The sequence below is a fragment of the Vombatus ursinus genome, unplaced genomic scaffold (genome assembly GCF_900497805.2).
Source record: "Vombatus ursinus unplaced genomic scaffold, bare-nosed wombat genome assembly UNPS02014768.1, whole genome shotgun sequence".
In the NCBI taxonomy this organism is placed as follows: Eukaryota; Metazoa; Chordata; class Mammalia; order Diprotodontia; family Vombatidae; genus Vombatus; species Vombatus ursinus.
Genome location: NW_020954546.1, coordinates 20,981,621 through 21,000,001, shown reverse-complemented (window position 1 = coordinate 21,000,001; position 18,381 = coordinate 20,981,621). Strand labels below are relative to the sequence as shown.

The 18,381-nt window shown below is 45.4% G+C and overlaps 1 protein-coding gene across 2 annotated transcripts in view; it reads right to left on the bottom strand.

The window, feature by feature from the left end:
* Positions 1 to 839: 839 nt before the first annotated feature.
* SLC47A1 (solute carrier family 47 member 1) overlaps positions 840 to 18,381 on the bottom strand; it is a 44,475-nt gene continuing 26,933 nt past the window's right edge. For both annotated transcript variants that reach the window (XM_027862443.1, XM_027862444.1), the window contains exons 11-17: positions 15,807 to 15,915; positions 15,557 to 15,632; positions 13,560 to 13,629; positions 12,114 to 12,246; positions 4,759 to 4,853; positions 2,912 to 2,999; positions 840 to 1,717 (exon numbers count right to left, since the gene is read on the bottom strand). In XM_027862443.1, coding sequence (XP_027718244.1) covers positions 1,485 to 1,717; positions 2,912 to 2,999; positions 4,759 to 4,853; positions 12,114 to 12,246; positions 13,560 to 13,629; positions 15,557 to 15,632; positions 15,807 to 15,915 — 804 coding nt within the window. In that variant the 3' untranslated portion in view covers positions 840 to 1,484. The remainder of the gene's footprint in view (positions 1,718 to 2,911; positions 3,000 to 4,758; positions 4,854 to 12,113; positions 12,247 to 13,559; positions 13,630 to 15,556; positions 15,633 to 15,806; positions 15,916 to 18,381) is intronic.

Sequence of the window (18,381 nt, the reverse complement as noted above, 5' to 3'; positions counted from 1 at the left end):
GACCTTAGCAGAGTGCACATAGTAGGCAGTTCATAAACACTTGTTGACTAACTTTCTAAAAGAGAACCTACTTTTGGAAGATCCCATCATGGAAGGCGATTTTCTCTTGAAAATTGACTAACAGCTTTAGTGTTTAGAGATATGGACTACACCTGTGATTCCATTTATTTATTATTATTTATTCATTCATTCATTCAAAAACTCCTGGGTAGGGAAACTCCAACCAATGTAGCTGTTTTCTCTGTAACTTCAGAGAGCGAGTCCAGGGTCACACAGTATGTGTCCAAAGTGGGACTTGAGCTCAGGTCTTCCTGGCTTCGAGGCCAGTCCTTTGTTACTCAGCATTTATGTATTTTGGGGTCATCTTAAAAAACAAACACTCCCAATTCTGAAGCATATCGATTATGTGATCCTGGGCAAATCATTTCACTTCCAGGAATGCTGCAGGATGGCTGCAGATCGAAATTGGAAGAGAAAATTTCCTCACCCGGAGTTCCCTATATGATGAAATCCAACTCTGGATCTAAACCTCTCCTGTCTGTGTACCAAGGATGGCAACTCAGCTTAGCCTTCAAACCCTCTTCCTCCTGTAATCCTTCCCTCTCCTCTACCTATTTTTTTATTTTTCCCACTTTTAAGCCTTCATGTTCTGGAGCACTAGCCCTCACTAGCAGAATCCAGCTTAAAACTCACCTTGGTACACTATTCTTCTCTCATGAAACCACCCATCCACTGCCTTCAGTTTTTTTTTCCCGCATTCTCCCTTCAGGAGCTAGGCTATGGCTCTACCCTCAGTGTATGCTTAGTCATTGCGGACAAACCAACTCAGTCAGAACACGAAGGGAGAAGAAAGATTTATTGAGAGAGAAGGGTTTTGAAAACTGATTTTTAAGATTTCCATAAGCCCTTCAAAGTGCATGGGTTTATGCTTTCCAGAAAAACAAAAACAGCAAGCCACCATATTAGCAGAGTATGCTACACAAACAGTAACCGAGGTTCTTCTCCAAGTCATTGACGGATAAGTTGACAGGAGAGCCTTTCAGAGAAAGGGGTGGGACCAGGGTCCCGGTCCAGCTCAGCTCCTATTCTTCAGGCAGGCAATAGGTACTTGCCCTGTCAATTCTCAAAGGACATCCACAGATACAGCAGAGTCAGATCTGGAACCGGAAGGGACCTCTGAGGCCGGCCTCTCCATTTTACAGATGAGGAAACTGAGACCCACAGAGGTCTCCTGAGAGAGGCAACACAATTTGTTCAATGTTCCACAGACAGCAGTAGTAGTGAGTGGCAGAGCCAGGGATTCAAACTCGGGTCCTCTTGACTCCAGACGCAGCGTTCTTTCTGCTGCCCATGAAGCCTGTCCTTTTAGCTGGCGGCTGATTACTACCACCTTTGGGGGAAGGGGGAAGGAGATTTACCGATGATTCCTTCATTGGCTCATATGAGAAATGGGAGTCATTTTCCATCAGTCCCTTGACTCGTGGCTATGTTCCTGTGTAGAGCCGGACCAAAATGCCCATCACCAAGATTAAAACGGCTGCGAGGAGGGCCAGCACCCTGCGGAGGACCAAGTCTTTCAAAGATAAGGCGCGGTTTTTCGAATGGGGCTGGGAAAGGGGCTCCTCCGGCTTCACTGGCTGTTCTGCCTGGCTCTCCCCTTTGTCCACGACATCGCCTGCATCTCCCAGTAAAACACCAGCCTGATGCTCTGAGTCCACTACAAGAAAAAGGAATGTAGTCAGTCTGGCAAGGGTGCGAGTAACTCTCTTCCAAACTTCTAAAAGGATCATCGATCTAAAACAAACCTTGGAGGTTTTACAGATGAGGAAACTGAGGCCCAGTAATCTGCCCTATTATTTGTGATATTATTCTCCCATTTTACAGATGAGGAAAAAAAATGAGGCAGACGGAGATTAAGTGACTAGCTCAGGGTCACCCAACTAGCAAGTAACAGCTAGGAAATTAGATAATCCACAAAATTTGTACTCGTGTAGGAGGCAGCTAGGTGGTACAGTGGGTAGAGCGCTGAGCCTGGAGTCAGGAAGATTATCTTCCTGAGTTCAAATCTGGCCTCAGTCACTTACTAGCTGTGTGACCCTGGGCAAGTCACTTAACCTTGTCTGCTTCGGTTCCCCATCTGTAAAATGAGCTGGAGGAAAAAAAATGGCAAACCACTCCAGTATCTTTGCCAAGAAAATGCAAAACGGGGTCATAGAGAGTAGGGCATGACTGGAAAATGACTGAACAGCAACAGGAGAGACTAAAGGGGAGCTGGGACCTGGAGCTTTTTGAGTTTGGAGTGCCACCTGATGGTTTAAACAGGGATTGCATTCTGAATACTCTGGCCTCCACATCTTGCCTTTCTACTCTCCATGCCGGGAAAGGTAAGGACCCTTCCGGTTAAGAGAAGGCCACATGGAGCTTTCTAGGTCCTTGGGTGTGGCCTTTTGACTGAGTCCGAGTTTTACAGAACAAATCCTTTTATTAAGGGGATTCAGTCAAAGTGCCGCACTCGGGGGCCTAGAGGGCCACATGTGGCCTCGAGGCTGAAGGTTCCCCACCCCGGCTGATACCTTATATTGGTATTTATTTATGCAGGTCTATATTGTACTGTCCCTCCCCCTCAGTAGAACATAAGCTCCTTAGAGAGCAGCAGTACCTACCATCCGCCAATGTCCAAACTTCAGAAGCTTTAGTGCTTTGAGATTCAGTGACTTGCCCAGGTCCACCCAGCTACTAAGGGTCAGAGGCAGGATCTGAACCCAGATCTTCCTAACTTCAAGCCCACCCTATGCCATGACTAACAGTTACAGCCCTTTAATGGGTAATTCACGGTCTCAGAACTAGACGAGGTCCACAAACACGAGGGTCTGGACGGGCCAGTTCAGCAGGCAGGGACGGTGAGTCATACCTGATAGGATTGGGCCCTGATAGATGACCTGATCCTGCTGGTTCCGGGTCCTGGTCGCTTGACCCTTCAACTTGGCACGCACTCGAGCCTGAAAAGGGAAAGTCAGAACCAATCCCTGACCCTGCTCGGCAAGACGTTCCCTGGAGGGTTTTCACTGGACGCTTGACTCGGGAAAGCCAGCTCAGGCAGCGCCTTTCCTTTGCTTCCAAGGTATCCGTCATTTCCCCTGGGAGGCCTGGAGCTGGCCAGACTTGAGGCAGTGATACAGACACCACCCCGCTATCAGAGGACACGGCAAGTTATTCTCCCTCCCCAGGCTGAATTCTGTGTTCTCTGAGACCCCTGCAGGCTCGAAATCTGTGCTCCTCAAATCTATGCTCTTTCTCAAAGTTTGAAACAGAAGTGGGGAAAAGGAATCAGGATGGGTTCTCTCTTCCGTCAAGGGTTCCCTTAACCTTCCAGCTTCTCAGGGTCATTCTCAACTCTTTCCTCTCTCTTAGCCCCTTGTAGTCAATCAGTTACCACATCCTGTCATTTCTGCCTCCACGCTCTAGAGCATGTGTCCCTTTCTCTCCACCCACACAATCCTCTCCCTCCTCAATCATTTCAGCAGTCTCTTCCTTGGTCTCTTCCCTTTCCAGTCCATCCTTGGCACCGGAAGTGCCAAACACACCACAGGCCAGAACCAGATGAAAATGGAATTGGGAAATATTTAACAAAATAAATACAAATACAATAGGATGTAGATAATGTTGACATGTGGTTTTCTAAGTCAGTCCACAGCATTCAGGGATATTTATGTAAGGTTTATTGTCCCCTTCCTCCTAGGTGATATCTCAGGTACCTTGCAATTTTAAATTTAGAATCTAGCTTTTCTCCTTCCTGGGCCTCAGTTTCCTTATTTGTGAAATCAGGGGTTGAACCAGTTAGCTAAGTCCCTTTCCAGATCTAAATCTATGTGATTTTTACTAGGCCTTAGGATCTTTAGCTGTGAAATGAAAGGGTTAAATTAGAAAGCTTCTATGGTCTCTTTCTAGGCTTAAATCTATGCTCTGAGATCTCTCCTCTCTAAATCTCAGTTTACTCATCTGTAAAATGGAAAGATTGAATGTTGGAAGAGGTTAGATGGCTTCAAAGGTCCTTTCGATCTGTGATTTTAAAGTCTCTGATCTTTCCCAAAAGTTTAAATGGCAGAGATAAAGAAAAGGAATTGGGAGATTTGTTAAAAATTGCTCCCTCGAGGCAGCTAGGTGGCGCAGTGCCAAATCCGGCCTCAGACACATAACACTTACTAGCTGTGTGACCCTGGGCAAGTCACTTAACCTCCATTGCCCAACGGAAAAAAAAAATAAAGCAAAAAATTAAAAATTAAAAAAAAATTAAAATAAAATAAAAATTGCTCCCTCCTATCTTGACTTTCACCCTGGTACTCACCCTAATCTTTAACATGCTAACCTGGAAGGGAGGAGGGAGGGGAAAGAGCTGAAGGACTGTCACAGATCACATCAGTAAGGCTTGGGACCATTAGAGATGATGGCGGATAGGTTCCTACGTCTCCCCCCAAAGTCAAACTCTGTTCTGCCTTATTCCTGAGATTCTCCTTTCCAGAGCATTCGCAGCTGGTGCCCACCCTATATTTTTCTGACCAATGGGTAAACAAAGGAGGGCAGGCCTTAACCTGTCCATCTGGCTGTCTACACCAGCCTCCATGCCAGGGAAAACAAGAGACAAGTCAATCTCAAAAGGAGAAAAAGGTCTTCCAGAAGGAGGGCGAGACAGAAGAATGCTGCCTTGTTGACATTCTCCATGGGGAGGCGTTTGTGGGAATGAATCATGAGCAGGGTTACCTCTTCACTGGCCTTTCCCCAGTTCAAGCGTAAGATGAAGCCCAGAAAGCAGACGGCTTGCAAGATGGAGCAGATGATGATGCCCGACCACAGGCCTAGAAAGGGAAACATAAGCAAATACCAATCTCATTTATGGAAAACCTGCTCATCTCTTGGTCAGTTTGTCCTACAAGTTAGTGGTGGGTGGTACAATGGAGAAAGATTTGGAGTCAGGGGAAAGAGGTTCAAATCCAGAAGCTGCCACTTAGGACTGCCACTGTATGACCTTGGGCAAGTCACTAAGACTCTCTAAGGTTGCAATTTCCTTGCCGGAAAAGGAAGGTGTTGAACTAGATGACCTCTGAGGTCCTTTTCAACTCCATATGGAGGGCAGGTTCAATTCGACAATTCAGTTAACCATTATCAGCTGCCAGTGAGGCCCTAGGCACCAGGCTGAGAAGAGGGTCAAGTAAAACAAGACCCGATCCTTGCACTTTAGGAAGTTCACACTGTATTTGGCTGTTGACCTAGGCCATATAGGAAGCATTTATGTAGGAACTTGAAGGCGGAAGAATGCTTTATCCGTGGCATTCCAGTTGTTCCTCACAACAACCCTGGGAAACTGGTGCTACAATTATCATTTTGAAGATGAGGAAAATGAGGGTGAAAAACGACTTGCCCAGGGTTCCTCAGCTGGTGTCTGAGGCAGGTCTTCCTGACTCCAAATCCTGACCCACAACCTTGCCATCTGCCCTGCCACTGCCACCCTGATTCTCCCTACCGGGAAGAAGCCTGCTTCTGGAATGGACTCCCAGAAAACACGCCCTCTTTTTCCCCCTGGGAAGTGAATCCACTGAGATTGGAACACCTCCCCTGGGTCCATCGGTGATTGAGCGAGCGCAAAGCTGCAGCGGGCTTGAGACTAGATCATGCTTCCTATTTTGTCTCGCCACCCCACCATCGCCTCAGTCTCCCCACTTCCCATCTCTTCCTTAGAGCACAGTAATCAAATCAGCATTGTTGTTGCTTGTGGAAAGGGTATGACAACTAACGGCTGGTTCATCATCTCTCTGTGATTCTTCAGACCTCTCCTTATTGTCCGTATATACTATTATCCCCTTTCAGAATGAATTAACAAATGAAAAATACATTCATTAAGCACTTCCTATGTGCAAAGTACTGTGCTAAACTGGGGATGCAAATAAGAAAGAAAGACGTCCTGTCCTCAAGGAGTTCCCATTCTAATGGAGGAGATATGGAAGGTTCCATTGCAATTCAGAAAAGTCCCAGGGCTCTTAGGGGGCAGCAACAAAGCCTCTTTTAAAATGTCATTTTCACTGAAAAAATCTTGTTGATTTTTGATGATGAGCCATTTGACAAGGCCAAGGACTCTGGTAACAAGAACCCTTTCTGGGTCTTTGGTGGCTGCGGCTGTAGCCCCTGCAGGAGAAGTGGCCAGGCTGCATCTCCACAGGGGCCGCTTCCCAGGCTGATGGCTGCGGACCCCAGGCTGGAGGCACAGCTATTCCCGAGGCTCTTGGGTTCAGGGGCCTGGACTGTCTCCATCAGGATCGGAAGGCAGATGGTGGTCAAGGTGGCGGTGGTGGTGGTTTGCATTGCCTGGCCCTGCTGCCTCCTGTCTCTCCCCCAGGGTGCCCTGGTGCCTTAGCCAGGCTGGTCTGCCTGCCCTGTGTGTGGTAGCTGGCAGGCTGGCTGGCCCTTTCTCTGTGGCAGTTACTTGCCAGGACACTGGCTGTGAGGGCTGAGCAAGAAGCAGGACTGGTCATCTGGGGAGAGGGGTGCAGGGTTCTCCCACCTGACAGTTGGTGGCATTGGTCTGGGTTTCTCGTGGGAGAAGGAGGGGTGATGACGAATATGACCTCCTTGAAGGAAAGGACTGTCTCGTTTTTTTGTATGTATTTTTGTGTTTTGGTTTTTTTTTTTGTATTTTGTATTTATGTCCCTAGCCTCCAGCCCAATGACTGGCATGGAGCAAGCTCTTAATAAATGTCCATTCATTCTTTACAGCTTAGTAGGGGAGGTAAGACAAGTTCCAATGAGGCAGAGCACTAGGTGGCTCAGTGGATAGAATGCTGGGCCTGGAGTCAGGAAGATGCGAGTTCAAATCTGACCTCAGATAGCTACTAACTGTGTGACCCTAGGCAAGTCACTTTAACCTCCATCTGCCTTGGTTTTCCTCATTTGTAAAAAGGGGGCAATATTAGCACCTAAGGGGGACCAAATGAGATAATATTTGTAAAAGTGCTTTATAAATGCTATCTATCACTATCATTGTCAAGTATAACACAAAGCAGAGGGTAAGAAGTGTAAGGGACAAGACAGCCAAAAGGAGGACTCAGTTACCGGGTGAGCCTTCACTCATGCTTCCTCACCCTCAGCCAAGAGAAGCCAGGCCTGGGGCCAGGTGGCTCTCCGATTTCAGTAACAGAGATATTTTTGGCCTCGCAGCTGCGGTGTCTGCCAAAGGTTACCAACAGCAGACCCCGAAAGGTGCCAGGCCGGAGGAGAATTAGGTTTCCAGGGATAAACTATCCCAATAAGAAGAACTGGCAACTGCTCTGTTTTCCTAAAAAGGGTGGGTGGGGGTGGGGATGGTGGTGGGGAGAGATCTAGTGACAGCGTGAGGTGTAAGCGAGAGCAGCCACCGTGAGCCGGCCAGGCAGAGAGCATCCACCGTCTTCCAGTTTCTCGGCCTGAGGTTTCTTGAGTCAGTCCCAAAATGTGGGGTCCCCCAGAGCTGCCTGATCCTTTCATTCTGTGTCTCTGAGGCTGCTAATCACCCAGAACCATTCCTGGCATGTAGCAGGCATCGAATAAATGCTTGCTGATTGGTCTTTGGACTTAAGGAGGAAATAGACTGCCTGCATAAATAACACCTTCTGCAAATCTCTTAAGTTGACAAATAGAGCCTGGGGGACAGGGTCACTGCACTGGAGTCAGGGAGGCCTGTGTCTGATCCTCACCTCAGGCATTTACTAACACTTTGATCTCTGGGCCTCAGTTCTGTCATCTCTGAAATGGGCACAATAATACCATCCAGGGAGCCCCTGAGCACAAGTCCAGAATGAGATCTTGCCTAACATCAAGGCAGGGGCTGGTGGAATCTGAAGCCGAGCTGGGTTAATCACTCTAAACTTCGTAGACCACACTTTCCTCACCTGTGACATGAGAGGGCTGGAAGCTAATGACCTCAAAGGTCCCTTCCTGCTCGAGGGAGTGGGTAGAGAGCTCGACTTAGAGGAAGGAAGAGCTGAGTGGGAATCCTGCTTTAGCAGGGCAAGTCACCTAGCCTCTCACCTTCAGTTTCCTCATCTCCAAAATGGAGACAGTCACAGCACCTGCTGCCCACAGAGTTATTGTAAGAACAAGTGATCACACCCCCAATATATTAGTATACATACAATATATACATGCATATATGTGTATGTATATTTAAATATATCTGTATAAACACTAACACTATATAACTCTACATATATGTATGTATGTAAACATACAGATACATATACACATACACACATATGTGTATATATATGTTTGTATGTGTGCATCTATGTATATGTACATACAGATGAATAAAATAAAAGCACTTATCTCTCAGGGTTGTTGTGAGGATTAAGTGAGATAATATTTGTAGAACACCACCTAGCACACAGTGCCTGGCACATAAAAGTACTATAGAAATGCTGGATATTGCTAATATTTATATAAATACATCATATATACATTTCATATTTATTTATATATTATATATAAATTTATAATTTATATTATATACAAATGTATGGTTTATAATTTATATAAATATCAATCATATAAGTAAAATGCCAATCACATGATATACTTATTTATATACATTATATACATATACATATTATATATATACATATATTATATATAATATATCATCCTAAACCAAATATTAATCCTACATACACATATGATATTATATAATTATAGAGATATTAGCAATAGCCAGAATTTATATAGTACATTCTTTGTGCTGGATGTTCATATTATCTTATGTGACCCTCACAACAACCCTGAGGGGTAGATACTATTATTATCTCCATTTTACAGTTGAGGAAACTGAGGCAAACAGAAGTAAAGTGACTTGCCCAGGGTCACACAGCTAGGAAGTGTCAGAGGCTGGATATGAACTCAGGTCTTCCTGACTCCAGGCTCAGCACTCTAACCACTGTGCCTCCAGCTGCCTCCAACATTAGCTGCTCTATCGTTACTGCTCACAGCCTGTCAGGTGACTCAGCTGAAGCGCTGCCTCCTAACTGGTCTCCAGGCTGTGTGGTGTAGGATTTAAGGTCACTGACCCCGAGTTTGAATTCTGCTGCTTAGTCCTTGTATGTCCTTGCGCAAATGACTTAATTTCTCTGGGACTTCATTTCTTCACCTGTAAATGACAGGACCTGACTAGGTAACTTCCATGATCCCCCTGAGTCCCAGAGGTAGGATCTGAAGGTTCTATAACCTGAGACCCTCCGGTGTCCAATCCACCCTTCACCCCATTACCCGGCCATGGTTCTGTGTCACACCCTTGTTTAGAAAACCTAGAGGGGATTCTCGTGGCTCACCAAATGAAAGGGCTATTTAGTAGTCTGGCACTCAAGGTTCTTTACAATGTGGCTCTCAGCTACCCTTCCAAGCTGATCATGCATAGAAGGTCCCTCAGAAGTCATTTAGACCCTCTGGTAAGTGGGCATCCAGGCTCTTTCTTGAAGACCCCCAGGGATGAGGTGCTATCTCCTGAGGGAGCCCATTCCTCAGCTTCTTACTTCACAGCACCCCTGAGAAATCAGGAAGACCTGAATCAGAACGCTGGCTCTGGACTCTAGCTATGTGTGTGCTCCTCACTTACCTCTCTGGGCCTCGGTTCCCTCATCTGTAAAATGGGGGAGGTTGGACTAAGGTCCCTTCAGTTGATGATTCCAAAGTCCCGCCCTGCCCTGCCCTGACATTTTGTGATGCTACCATCCTTTAGGTTGGCGGCTTTATTATTTGAATAACTCATAGCCTTGCACGAAAATATTATTGAAACTGAGAACATCTCGAGGAGAGGCTGGGACCCTAGATATCAAATGTTCTTTCCCTGGTTCTGGGGTGGAAGTGAGGACCGGTGAATCATCACAAGTCATGCCTCCATCAGCTCATTTGCTCTGAAATGAACGCATGCCCTCATCACCCACATACAGACTTATCCATGACATGTCAGTGCTCCCCGGGGCTGTTATTTTAGGCAAAGGAGCTGTCCCGGTACTGTTTCACCCAATATTTTTTATTAGCTCTGGCTGGTCCAGACTCTGAGAGCTCAGATCTCCCATCCAACCTCAGGAGTGTTCTAAAAATCTCCCTGGACCTCGCCCTTATTATTTTACATGTTAGCTGTGGGATCCTTGAGATCGTGGACTATCTTTTGCCTTTCTTTGTATCCTCAGTGCTCAGCAGAGTGCTTGGCACATAGTAGGAGTTTAATAAATACTGCTGACTAATTGACTTAAGCTGGCCTTTGCCATCTCACAGTGAAGAGCAACACCATTATCCATAGAATTAGGCGGACTGTTAGCCAGTGTGGGGGGATGCCAAGAAGCAATGAAGGAGCTGAGACCTCAGAGACCATTTAGTCCAACATCCTTCATTTTATAGATGAGAAAATGGTGGCCCAGGAAAGTTCAGTAATTTGACCAAAGTTGCCAAGGTGGCGAGCATCAGAAACAGATTTGTACTTCGGTACCTTGAGCCCCCAATGCATTGCTCTTCTATCATACTGCCTCCTCTCAAACAAGAATCCTGTCTATGAGACCTCCAGCCAGCCTTTGCTTGAAGACTTCTAGTAATGGGGAGCTCACTACCACCCAAGGTAGCCTCTTCTGCTTTTGGATACCTCTGATTGTGAGGATGTTTCGCTTTTTTAAAAAAAGAATCTTTGTTAGAGTAAGGTTCACCATAAAGGAGGGTGGAATTTACTCAGAAATAAAAGTGAATGTGATATAAAAACAAAAGGCATAAAAAAAGTTAAAAAATAACCCAACAAACCAATTCACCTCAGCAGTAGCTGAAGGCCTACAGCACAGAAAAAATGGTCCCAATATTGAGAATTTCCTTGTATTTCCTTTGTGTTTTGTTTTTATTTGTCTGAAAACGCTTTGTTCCCCCTTCCCTATCCCTTCCCCCCGGTAGACTGTAAGCAGCTTGAGGGCAGGGAATGATTCAGTTTTTTGGCTTTCTCCCTAAGGCCCAGGAGAGTACCTGGTCCAGGCAGGCAGGCCCTACTTGAATGTATGGGCCTCACGATTCCTGGTGAAAGCTGACAGTTCCCTCTGGGGTACCTTTAGAAGTCCCAAGAAGTGCATGTATTCAGATACAATTTCTGAAGTTCCTAGATCAGAGGAAATTATTTCTATCAGAGACCATATGTGGAAGGATGCATGTAGGAGAGAGGAAAAGAGCAGAGAGCTTAGAAATAGGAGCCCTGGCTCCTACAGAAATCCTGCTTCTTTTAAAATTTTATACTTAGGCTGGGTGATTTGGGGATGGGTCATTTCATCTTACTGAGCCTCAGTTTTTGTGAAATGAGGAAGGCAATAATAATAAAAACAAGAGCTAACATTTATTAAGCACCCACTATGTGCCAGTCACTATGCTGAGCGCTTTATTGATTCTTACAACAACCCTGGGAGATAGGCACTATTATTATCCCCATTTTACAGAAGAGGAAACTGAGGCTATCAGAAGTGAAATCACTTCTGATTTGCCCAGCGTCACACTGCTAGTAAGCGTCTGAAGTCACTTTTGAACACAGGTCTAGCGCTGATGTGCACTCTGGCGCCACCTAGCTGCCATAGTGTAATACTTGCACTACCTACCTCAAAGAGTTATTGCAACATTCCACACCTGTAGTCCTTCACCTCTGCAAAGATGTGAGCTCTTCTTAGTAGAGATACCTTCAATGACCACCTCATCTAGCCATTGCAGCGAGGTGGCGCAATGGCTAGAGCGTTAGGCATGGCGTCAAGAAGACCTGAGTTCAGATCCGAACTCAGGCACTTACTAGTTGGGTGATCCTGGGCAAGTCACTTAACCTCTGTCTGCCTCAGTTTTTTCATCTGTAAAACATGGATAATAACAGCACCTGCCTCCTGGGTTGTTGTGAGGATAGAAAGGGATAGTATTTGTAAAGTGCTCTGCAAACCTTATATAAATGTTAGTTCTCTTGGCAAACTTCTATGGCTAATTCACTTTTTTTTTCCCAACTGTTATCCCTGAGATACCGTTATCCCTTTGGTGATGTTTTACTACCCACAAATCATGACAATTCTGAGGCGCAGGAAGTTGTCACTTACCTATCACCCCAAGGTTGGCCGCAAACATCAGTGAGATTCCAATGGGGAGACCAATAACATAAAAGCCAATGGCATTCAAGATGGCCCCAATCTTCTGATTTCCCGATCCTCTTAGAATCCCACCGCAGGTACACTGTCAGGCAGAATGATATTTTAGCAAGTGCTATTTGTAATTAGCATGTGCCGCGACAGGGACTAGAACTTGATTTCATTAGCATGGGGAACTCTCACCAGAGGAAACTCCCTTTCATTAATGCAGATAGCAGCTTCTAGTCTTAAAGAGTTGCCCAGTGCCCTGAGAGGTTAAATAGCTTACCCAGGATCACACAGACAAGGTGCATCAGAGATGGGATTTGAGGCCACGTGTCCAACCACTGCACCATGCTGCCTTTCTATATAAAGCACATGGTATTTTTAATTAGATAGTGAGAATCACAGAGAGCAACCATGGCTTAGAGAACTAGCTTCAGGGTCAGGAAGTTCTGAGTTCAAATCCTGCCTCCTAACACAGATTGGCTGTGTGACCCTGGGCAAATCAGTTACCCTCTCAGTACCCCAGGCAATTCTCTGATACTATAAATTGATATATGTTGGTAGAGGGAATTTCTTCATTGGGAGCTCCCTTCTGTGAAATCACAGGTGTAAACCAAAAAAGGGAGAAAGAAAGAATCGTAGCTTATTAGCATTGGAAATTACACAGATCCAGAGCTAGGGGTAAGGGTAGGGGAAGCAACCAAGCAACTGAGTAGGGTGTATTTTACTGAGGGGGCAGTAAAGATACCATAATAATAAATAAATAAACAAATAAGCAAGCAAACAAACAAATAAATGAATAATGAATGAATAAATAAATGAACAGATAAATAAATGAATAAATACATAAATGATGAATGAATGATTAAAAAGAAATAAAAAGAAAAAACAAACACATAAAATAAAAAATACCTTTAAATATTATTTTCTATAAATATATGTGAGAAACAATGTGGCATAATGGATAAAAAGCCAACCTCAGACCCATTAAAATCTATTTACATCAAGCTTCTTATGCTTACTACGCACGTGACCTTAAGCAAGTCACTTAACTCTGTGGGCCTGTTCCCCCAACTGGAAGATGAGGGAGTTGGCCAAGATGGCTTCCAGGGTTCCTTCTGGTTCTAGAGCGGATTCTGTGGTCTATAATCTATTAGGAAAACCACTCAACTTGGACAAGATGGCCTCTGAGATCTAGGATTCTATTATCCCAAATCTTTCAGAGTTTTAAGTCCTAACCTCATACCAATGCCAAGACTCAATATTGCATTTAGAACGCTTGTTGATCTAACTGGAATGAAAACCTTCTGCAGGGATGGCCCCTCCTAGCCCTTCTCCTCTCCTCGATGCAATCGGAAAAAAGAAAAAGCCACCAAAAAAAAAAAGCTCAGGAGGATTCTGTGGCATACTTACAGCAAAGCCGTCAAAGAGGTGGGAGGAGGCATAGATGGGAATGACCTTGGAGACCAGGGAGATGATCTCTCTGTTAGGAAAAGAAAAAGCAAAGGGCTTAGTGAGTACCACACACTCCAAGGTCCATACAGGGCTCTCAGGGTGGGGCTGAGCACATCCCTGTAAAGGTGCACTCTTTGAAAAGTTTCATTTATGCCCCCCCTTTTTTTTAAAATATTCCACCTCCTCTACATCCGCCAAGCAGTACCTTTCTGGTCCCACTTTTGGGACAGCTAGGTGGCTCAGTGGATAGAACGCCAGGCCTGGATTCAAGAAGACTCATCTGCCCGAGTTCAAATTCGGCCTCAGACACTTACTGGCTGTGTGACCTTGGACAAGTCACCTCACCCTATTTGCCTCAGTTTCCTCCTCTTTAAAGTGGGCTGGAGAAGGAAAGGGCAAACCACTCTAGCTTCTTTGCCAAGAAAACCCCAAATGGGGTCTTGATGAGTCAGACATGACTGAAGACGACTGAACAACAAAATGGTCCCACCCAGTGAGCCTCCCCTTATAAGAAAGAAAGCTTTGTGTTGACTTACTTGTGTATATGATGTGTCTCTTTTGTACCCCAACAGAGTCCAAGCCCCTTAAGGGCTTTTTTTTTGGTCATTGTACCACTAGTGAGGGGCAGCATGACAGAGCTGGCCTTGAGTCACCGATCTTCCATCGCTTGCTGTCTGCTGGCTGCTTCCCTGCTGCCTACAAACACATCCCTATCCTCAAAAACCCCTCCCTCGATCTGGCAAATCTCTTTCCTCCCCTCTGTAACTCAGTGCCTTGAGAAGGCTGTCTATGAGTGCTAGCTCTGTTTCTGTTCTGACTTCTGACCTCATTGTTCAGCTAAAAGGGCTCTTTCCAAAGATCCCTCTCAATCCTTGTCTTACCTTCCCCACTATGTGTATATGACACCCCCCCATTAGAACGTGAGCTCCCTGAGGGCTGGCCTTTCTTTGTATCTCTGCTGCTTAGCCTAGTACCTGGCACACAACAAGTACGTGCTTAATACATGCTTATTGACTGACTAAGCTGGGTTCACGTCCCACTTGTGACTTTTCCTGCCCAGATGTCTCCAGGCAAGTCATCCAGCCTTGGGAGCAGGTGTTGATATGCCCTAGAAGATGGATTTCCACACTGGCAGCTCCCCATACCTCTGATTAGGAAATCAGAGATCTAATGAACATAACCAACCAATTCCCCAGCCCAGTATGAGGCCCAAGCAGGTACTTTCCTTAGTGTTTGGGAATTCAGGAGAGGCAGTGAGTTATGGTGGGCGTATGGCTAGACTTAAGAGTCAGAAAGATTTGATCTGCTGGAGAGAAAATCTTTATCAACGCAGATCAGCAGTTGTTCAGTGACTTGTGGTCTTTGAGGGTTGCTTGGGGGGCACTGAGGCTGGCCCAGGGTCACACAGCCAAGATGTGTCAGAGGCCACACCTGAACCCAGGTCTTCCTGATTCCCAAGCCAGAGCTCTCTACTACATCACACATGCTGCCCCTAGAAAAGGTAGCAAGAAAAGGCTAAGAAACGCCAGCCACAACAATGGAACACACAATCTGCTGGTCCCAGCCAAGTTCTTAGTTGTGCTCTGACACATTTCTGGGAATGTATTTGGAGGGGGAGAGGGAGGTGTTCATTTGTCTATTTGTCAAGAGATATCTGCTGTGTTGAAACAAAAGTTATCAAGAATTATTTTTAAAGAATTGAATACATTGGTAATTTCACAGAGGGCAGGGGGTCTTCCCCTCTTTTGTGTCATAGGCCCTTCCAACAGTTCAGCCAAATCAATGGACCCCTTCTTAGAATAATGCTTTTGAATGCATAAAATATAAAGGAAATTAATTAGATTGAAATATTGTTATCAATGTTGTTTTTTTAAACCAAGTTCATGGACCACCCCCCTAAAACCTTAACCTGGACTCAGATTAAGAACCCCGCTGTTGGGAGTCCATGTACTCACCTGTCACTGGTGAAAATGTACCCAACAACGTCTTTGCAGCTCGCAAGTACGATGCACAAGGTGACGGCAAACATTTCTACAGGAAAAAGGGGACAAAATGAAACACCCAACGCATAAGAACATCAAAGCTTCCCTGGAGAGGGCAAGTGTTCACCAATTGCATTTCTCTCTAGTAATACAAACAAAATTGCAGGAAGGAACCAGGATGAGAGAGAGATGGGTTATTCTACAGACATGCACCACCCAGCACCTGTGGTCAGCAGAGAAATAGCCGAGGATATCTTGGCCTGCTCAATATCCCCTGCTCCCAGGGAGTTTCCAACATGAACACTGGCGGCCACGCTGAATCCTGTGGGGATCTGAAAAATAGAAATACCCGAACCCACCAAAAACAATGGTAAAAGAAGAGATAAGTGACACAGCATGCTTTTTAAGAACCTCTGACTCCAGGCAGGGTTTCCGTTTGGCGAATTACAAGTCAGACAATGGCAGAACCTTGAATCTCCTAAATCTGAATGAATAAACTCAGAGAATGGATGGGAGACTAGCATATCAGCCCTTGGGCATAAGCAGGAGGCTTCTGGGCTCTTGGCATGCACAGTCTGGTCACCAGCAAAGATGAAAAAAAGCTGGAAATAGTCATAGTTGGAGGGGCTGTAGAAACAGGCATAATCCTATGAGAAGCAATGAATCTGTCACTGCTTCCCAAATGCCCCCCTCCTTCTGCTGAGGCAGGAATACCTGGGCTGGAGTCATGCCTCTGATGCAGAGGCTGCCTTTGGGACCCTGAGCAAGTCACTAAACAGTGCAAGTCAGTGAACAGGCCTCAGTTGCCTCATCTGTAAAATGAGGAGGTTGTGCTTGATGGCTTCTGGGGTCCCTTCTAGCGCTAAATCTATGACCTGTATGACTTTGGACAAGGCACATAATCTCCACAGGGGCTGCAGCTTCCTCGTTCCCTTCTCACTCTCAATCTATCTGGAATCAGAAGACCCTCGTTCCTACCTTAACTCTGCTGTCTTCTGGTGGTATGACTCTGCACAAGTCACTTTACATACAAATCCCCAGCTTTCTCTCATATAATAGAATCTGCACTACCTACTTTGCAGGGTAACTGGGAGGATTAGATGAGATTAAAGTGTGCAAAATACTGCACAAGCTGGAAAGTCTAACATCGATGTCATCCATTGTCTTCTCCGGCACAAGCTACAGCCATAGTGTCAGAGTAGGTGTTGCTAAAATGGCTGCCGAGCAATCCGATCTAACAGGCACTTATTAAGCACCTATGGTATACAGTGTAAATACCCACACAAAGACAAGACAATCCTAGTTCTCCAGGAGTTTGTATGAAATTGGGGGATGGGAGGAGACAATGTGTATCACGATAAGAAGATATAAAATAGATACAAGTTAAATACAAAGAGAGGCTGTGTGGTGAATTGGCAGAGAGTTGGTTTCAGAATAAGGAAGACTTGGGTTCAAATGCTAATTCTGTCCCATACTAGTGATCTAACCCTGACAAATCATTAACTTCTTGGTGGCCCGGGCAACTGTTTTAAGATTATAAATTACAGAATATTTGCTAATCTGCAATGGTAGAGGGATTTCCTCACTGGAAGCGAGGAATAAAATTATAGGTCACACAAAAAACAGTAATGGGGGCAGGAATCAGGAAAAGGGACGAATTTTTGTTGTTCAGTCATGTCCGACTGTCCGTGATCCCATTTGTGGTTTTCTTGGCAAAGATACTGGCGTGGTTTGCCATTTCCTTCTCCAGCTCATTTGACAGAGGGGGAAACTGAGGCAGACAGGTTAAGTGACTTGCCCAGGGTCACCCAGCAAGGAAGTGTCTGAGGTTGTATTTGAACTTAGCACTTCCTGACTCCAGGCCTGGTGCTCTGTCCTCTGTGCCCCAGGCCTCTTATAGGAGGTGGCATATGAGCTGAGCTTTTAAGGCAGCTAGGGGATTCTAAGAGACCACAGACAGGAAGGAGAACATTTCAGTCATGAGGACAGCCTGTGGTAAGGCATTAGGATGGGAAATGAAGTATCCCACATGGAGAACAGAATTCAGGCCAGTATGGTGGAAAAGGAGACAGCAGAAGGAGGTGTATCCACCTGGAAAGCTCAGCTGGGCCCAGCATCAAAAGGGTTTTATAAATCAGATGGAGGAATTTAAGCTTAATCCTAAAGGCAACAGGATTCATCAGAACTTTCTGAGCAGGAGAATGACAAGGTCACTTGGGGAGTGACATCTTGGAGATTCTAATGTTTTAGGACTATTAATCTGGTAGCCAGGTAAAGAACAGATCAGACAGGGAAGAGTCTGGGTGTAGGGAGGCCAGTTAAGAGGTTACTGTAATAATATAGGAGAGAGGGGTTGAGGGTTAGGACTGGGGGGGTGGCCACATGAGCAGAGGAAAGGAGATGGAAAGGAGTGGTTCTGGGAAGGCAGTGAACAACAAGATGGCGCTGAGTTGGAGGTGGTGAGTGGGTGGGTGGTGAGTGAAAGGAAAGGCTTGACTCCTAGATTACAAACAAAAGTGATGAAATCACCGAGTTACCCTCAATGGAAATAGGGAAATTAGGATTCTGGAATCACTGGAATCACTAGACCACTTTTGTAGCTTTCTTTGAAATTAAGTGGGTTATGTTGTACAATAGAGTCTCAAGCCTAAGAAAAGCCATAGATGTAGCCTGTCTATTAGAGATACATTATGTTTTGGAACTAGCCAATGTCTATTGATGATCTTCAAATCTTTGGCTTATGACCACATTCACATCCTTATTCTTAGCCTAATTTTCTTAAGTAAATGGATTTTGCC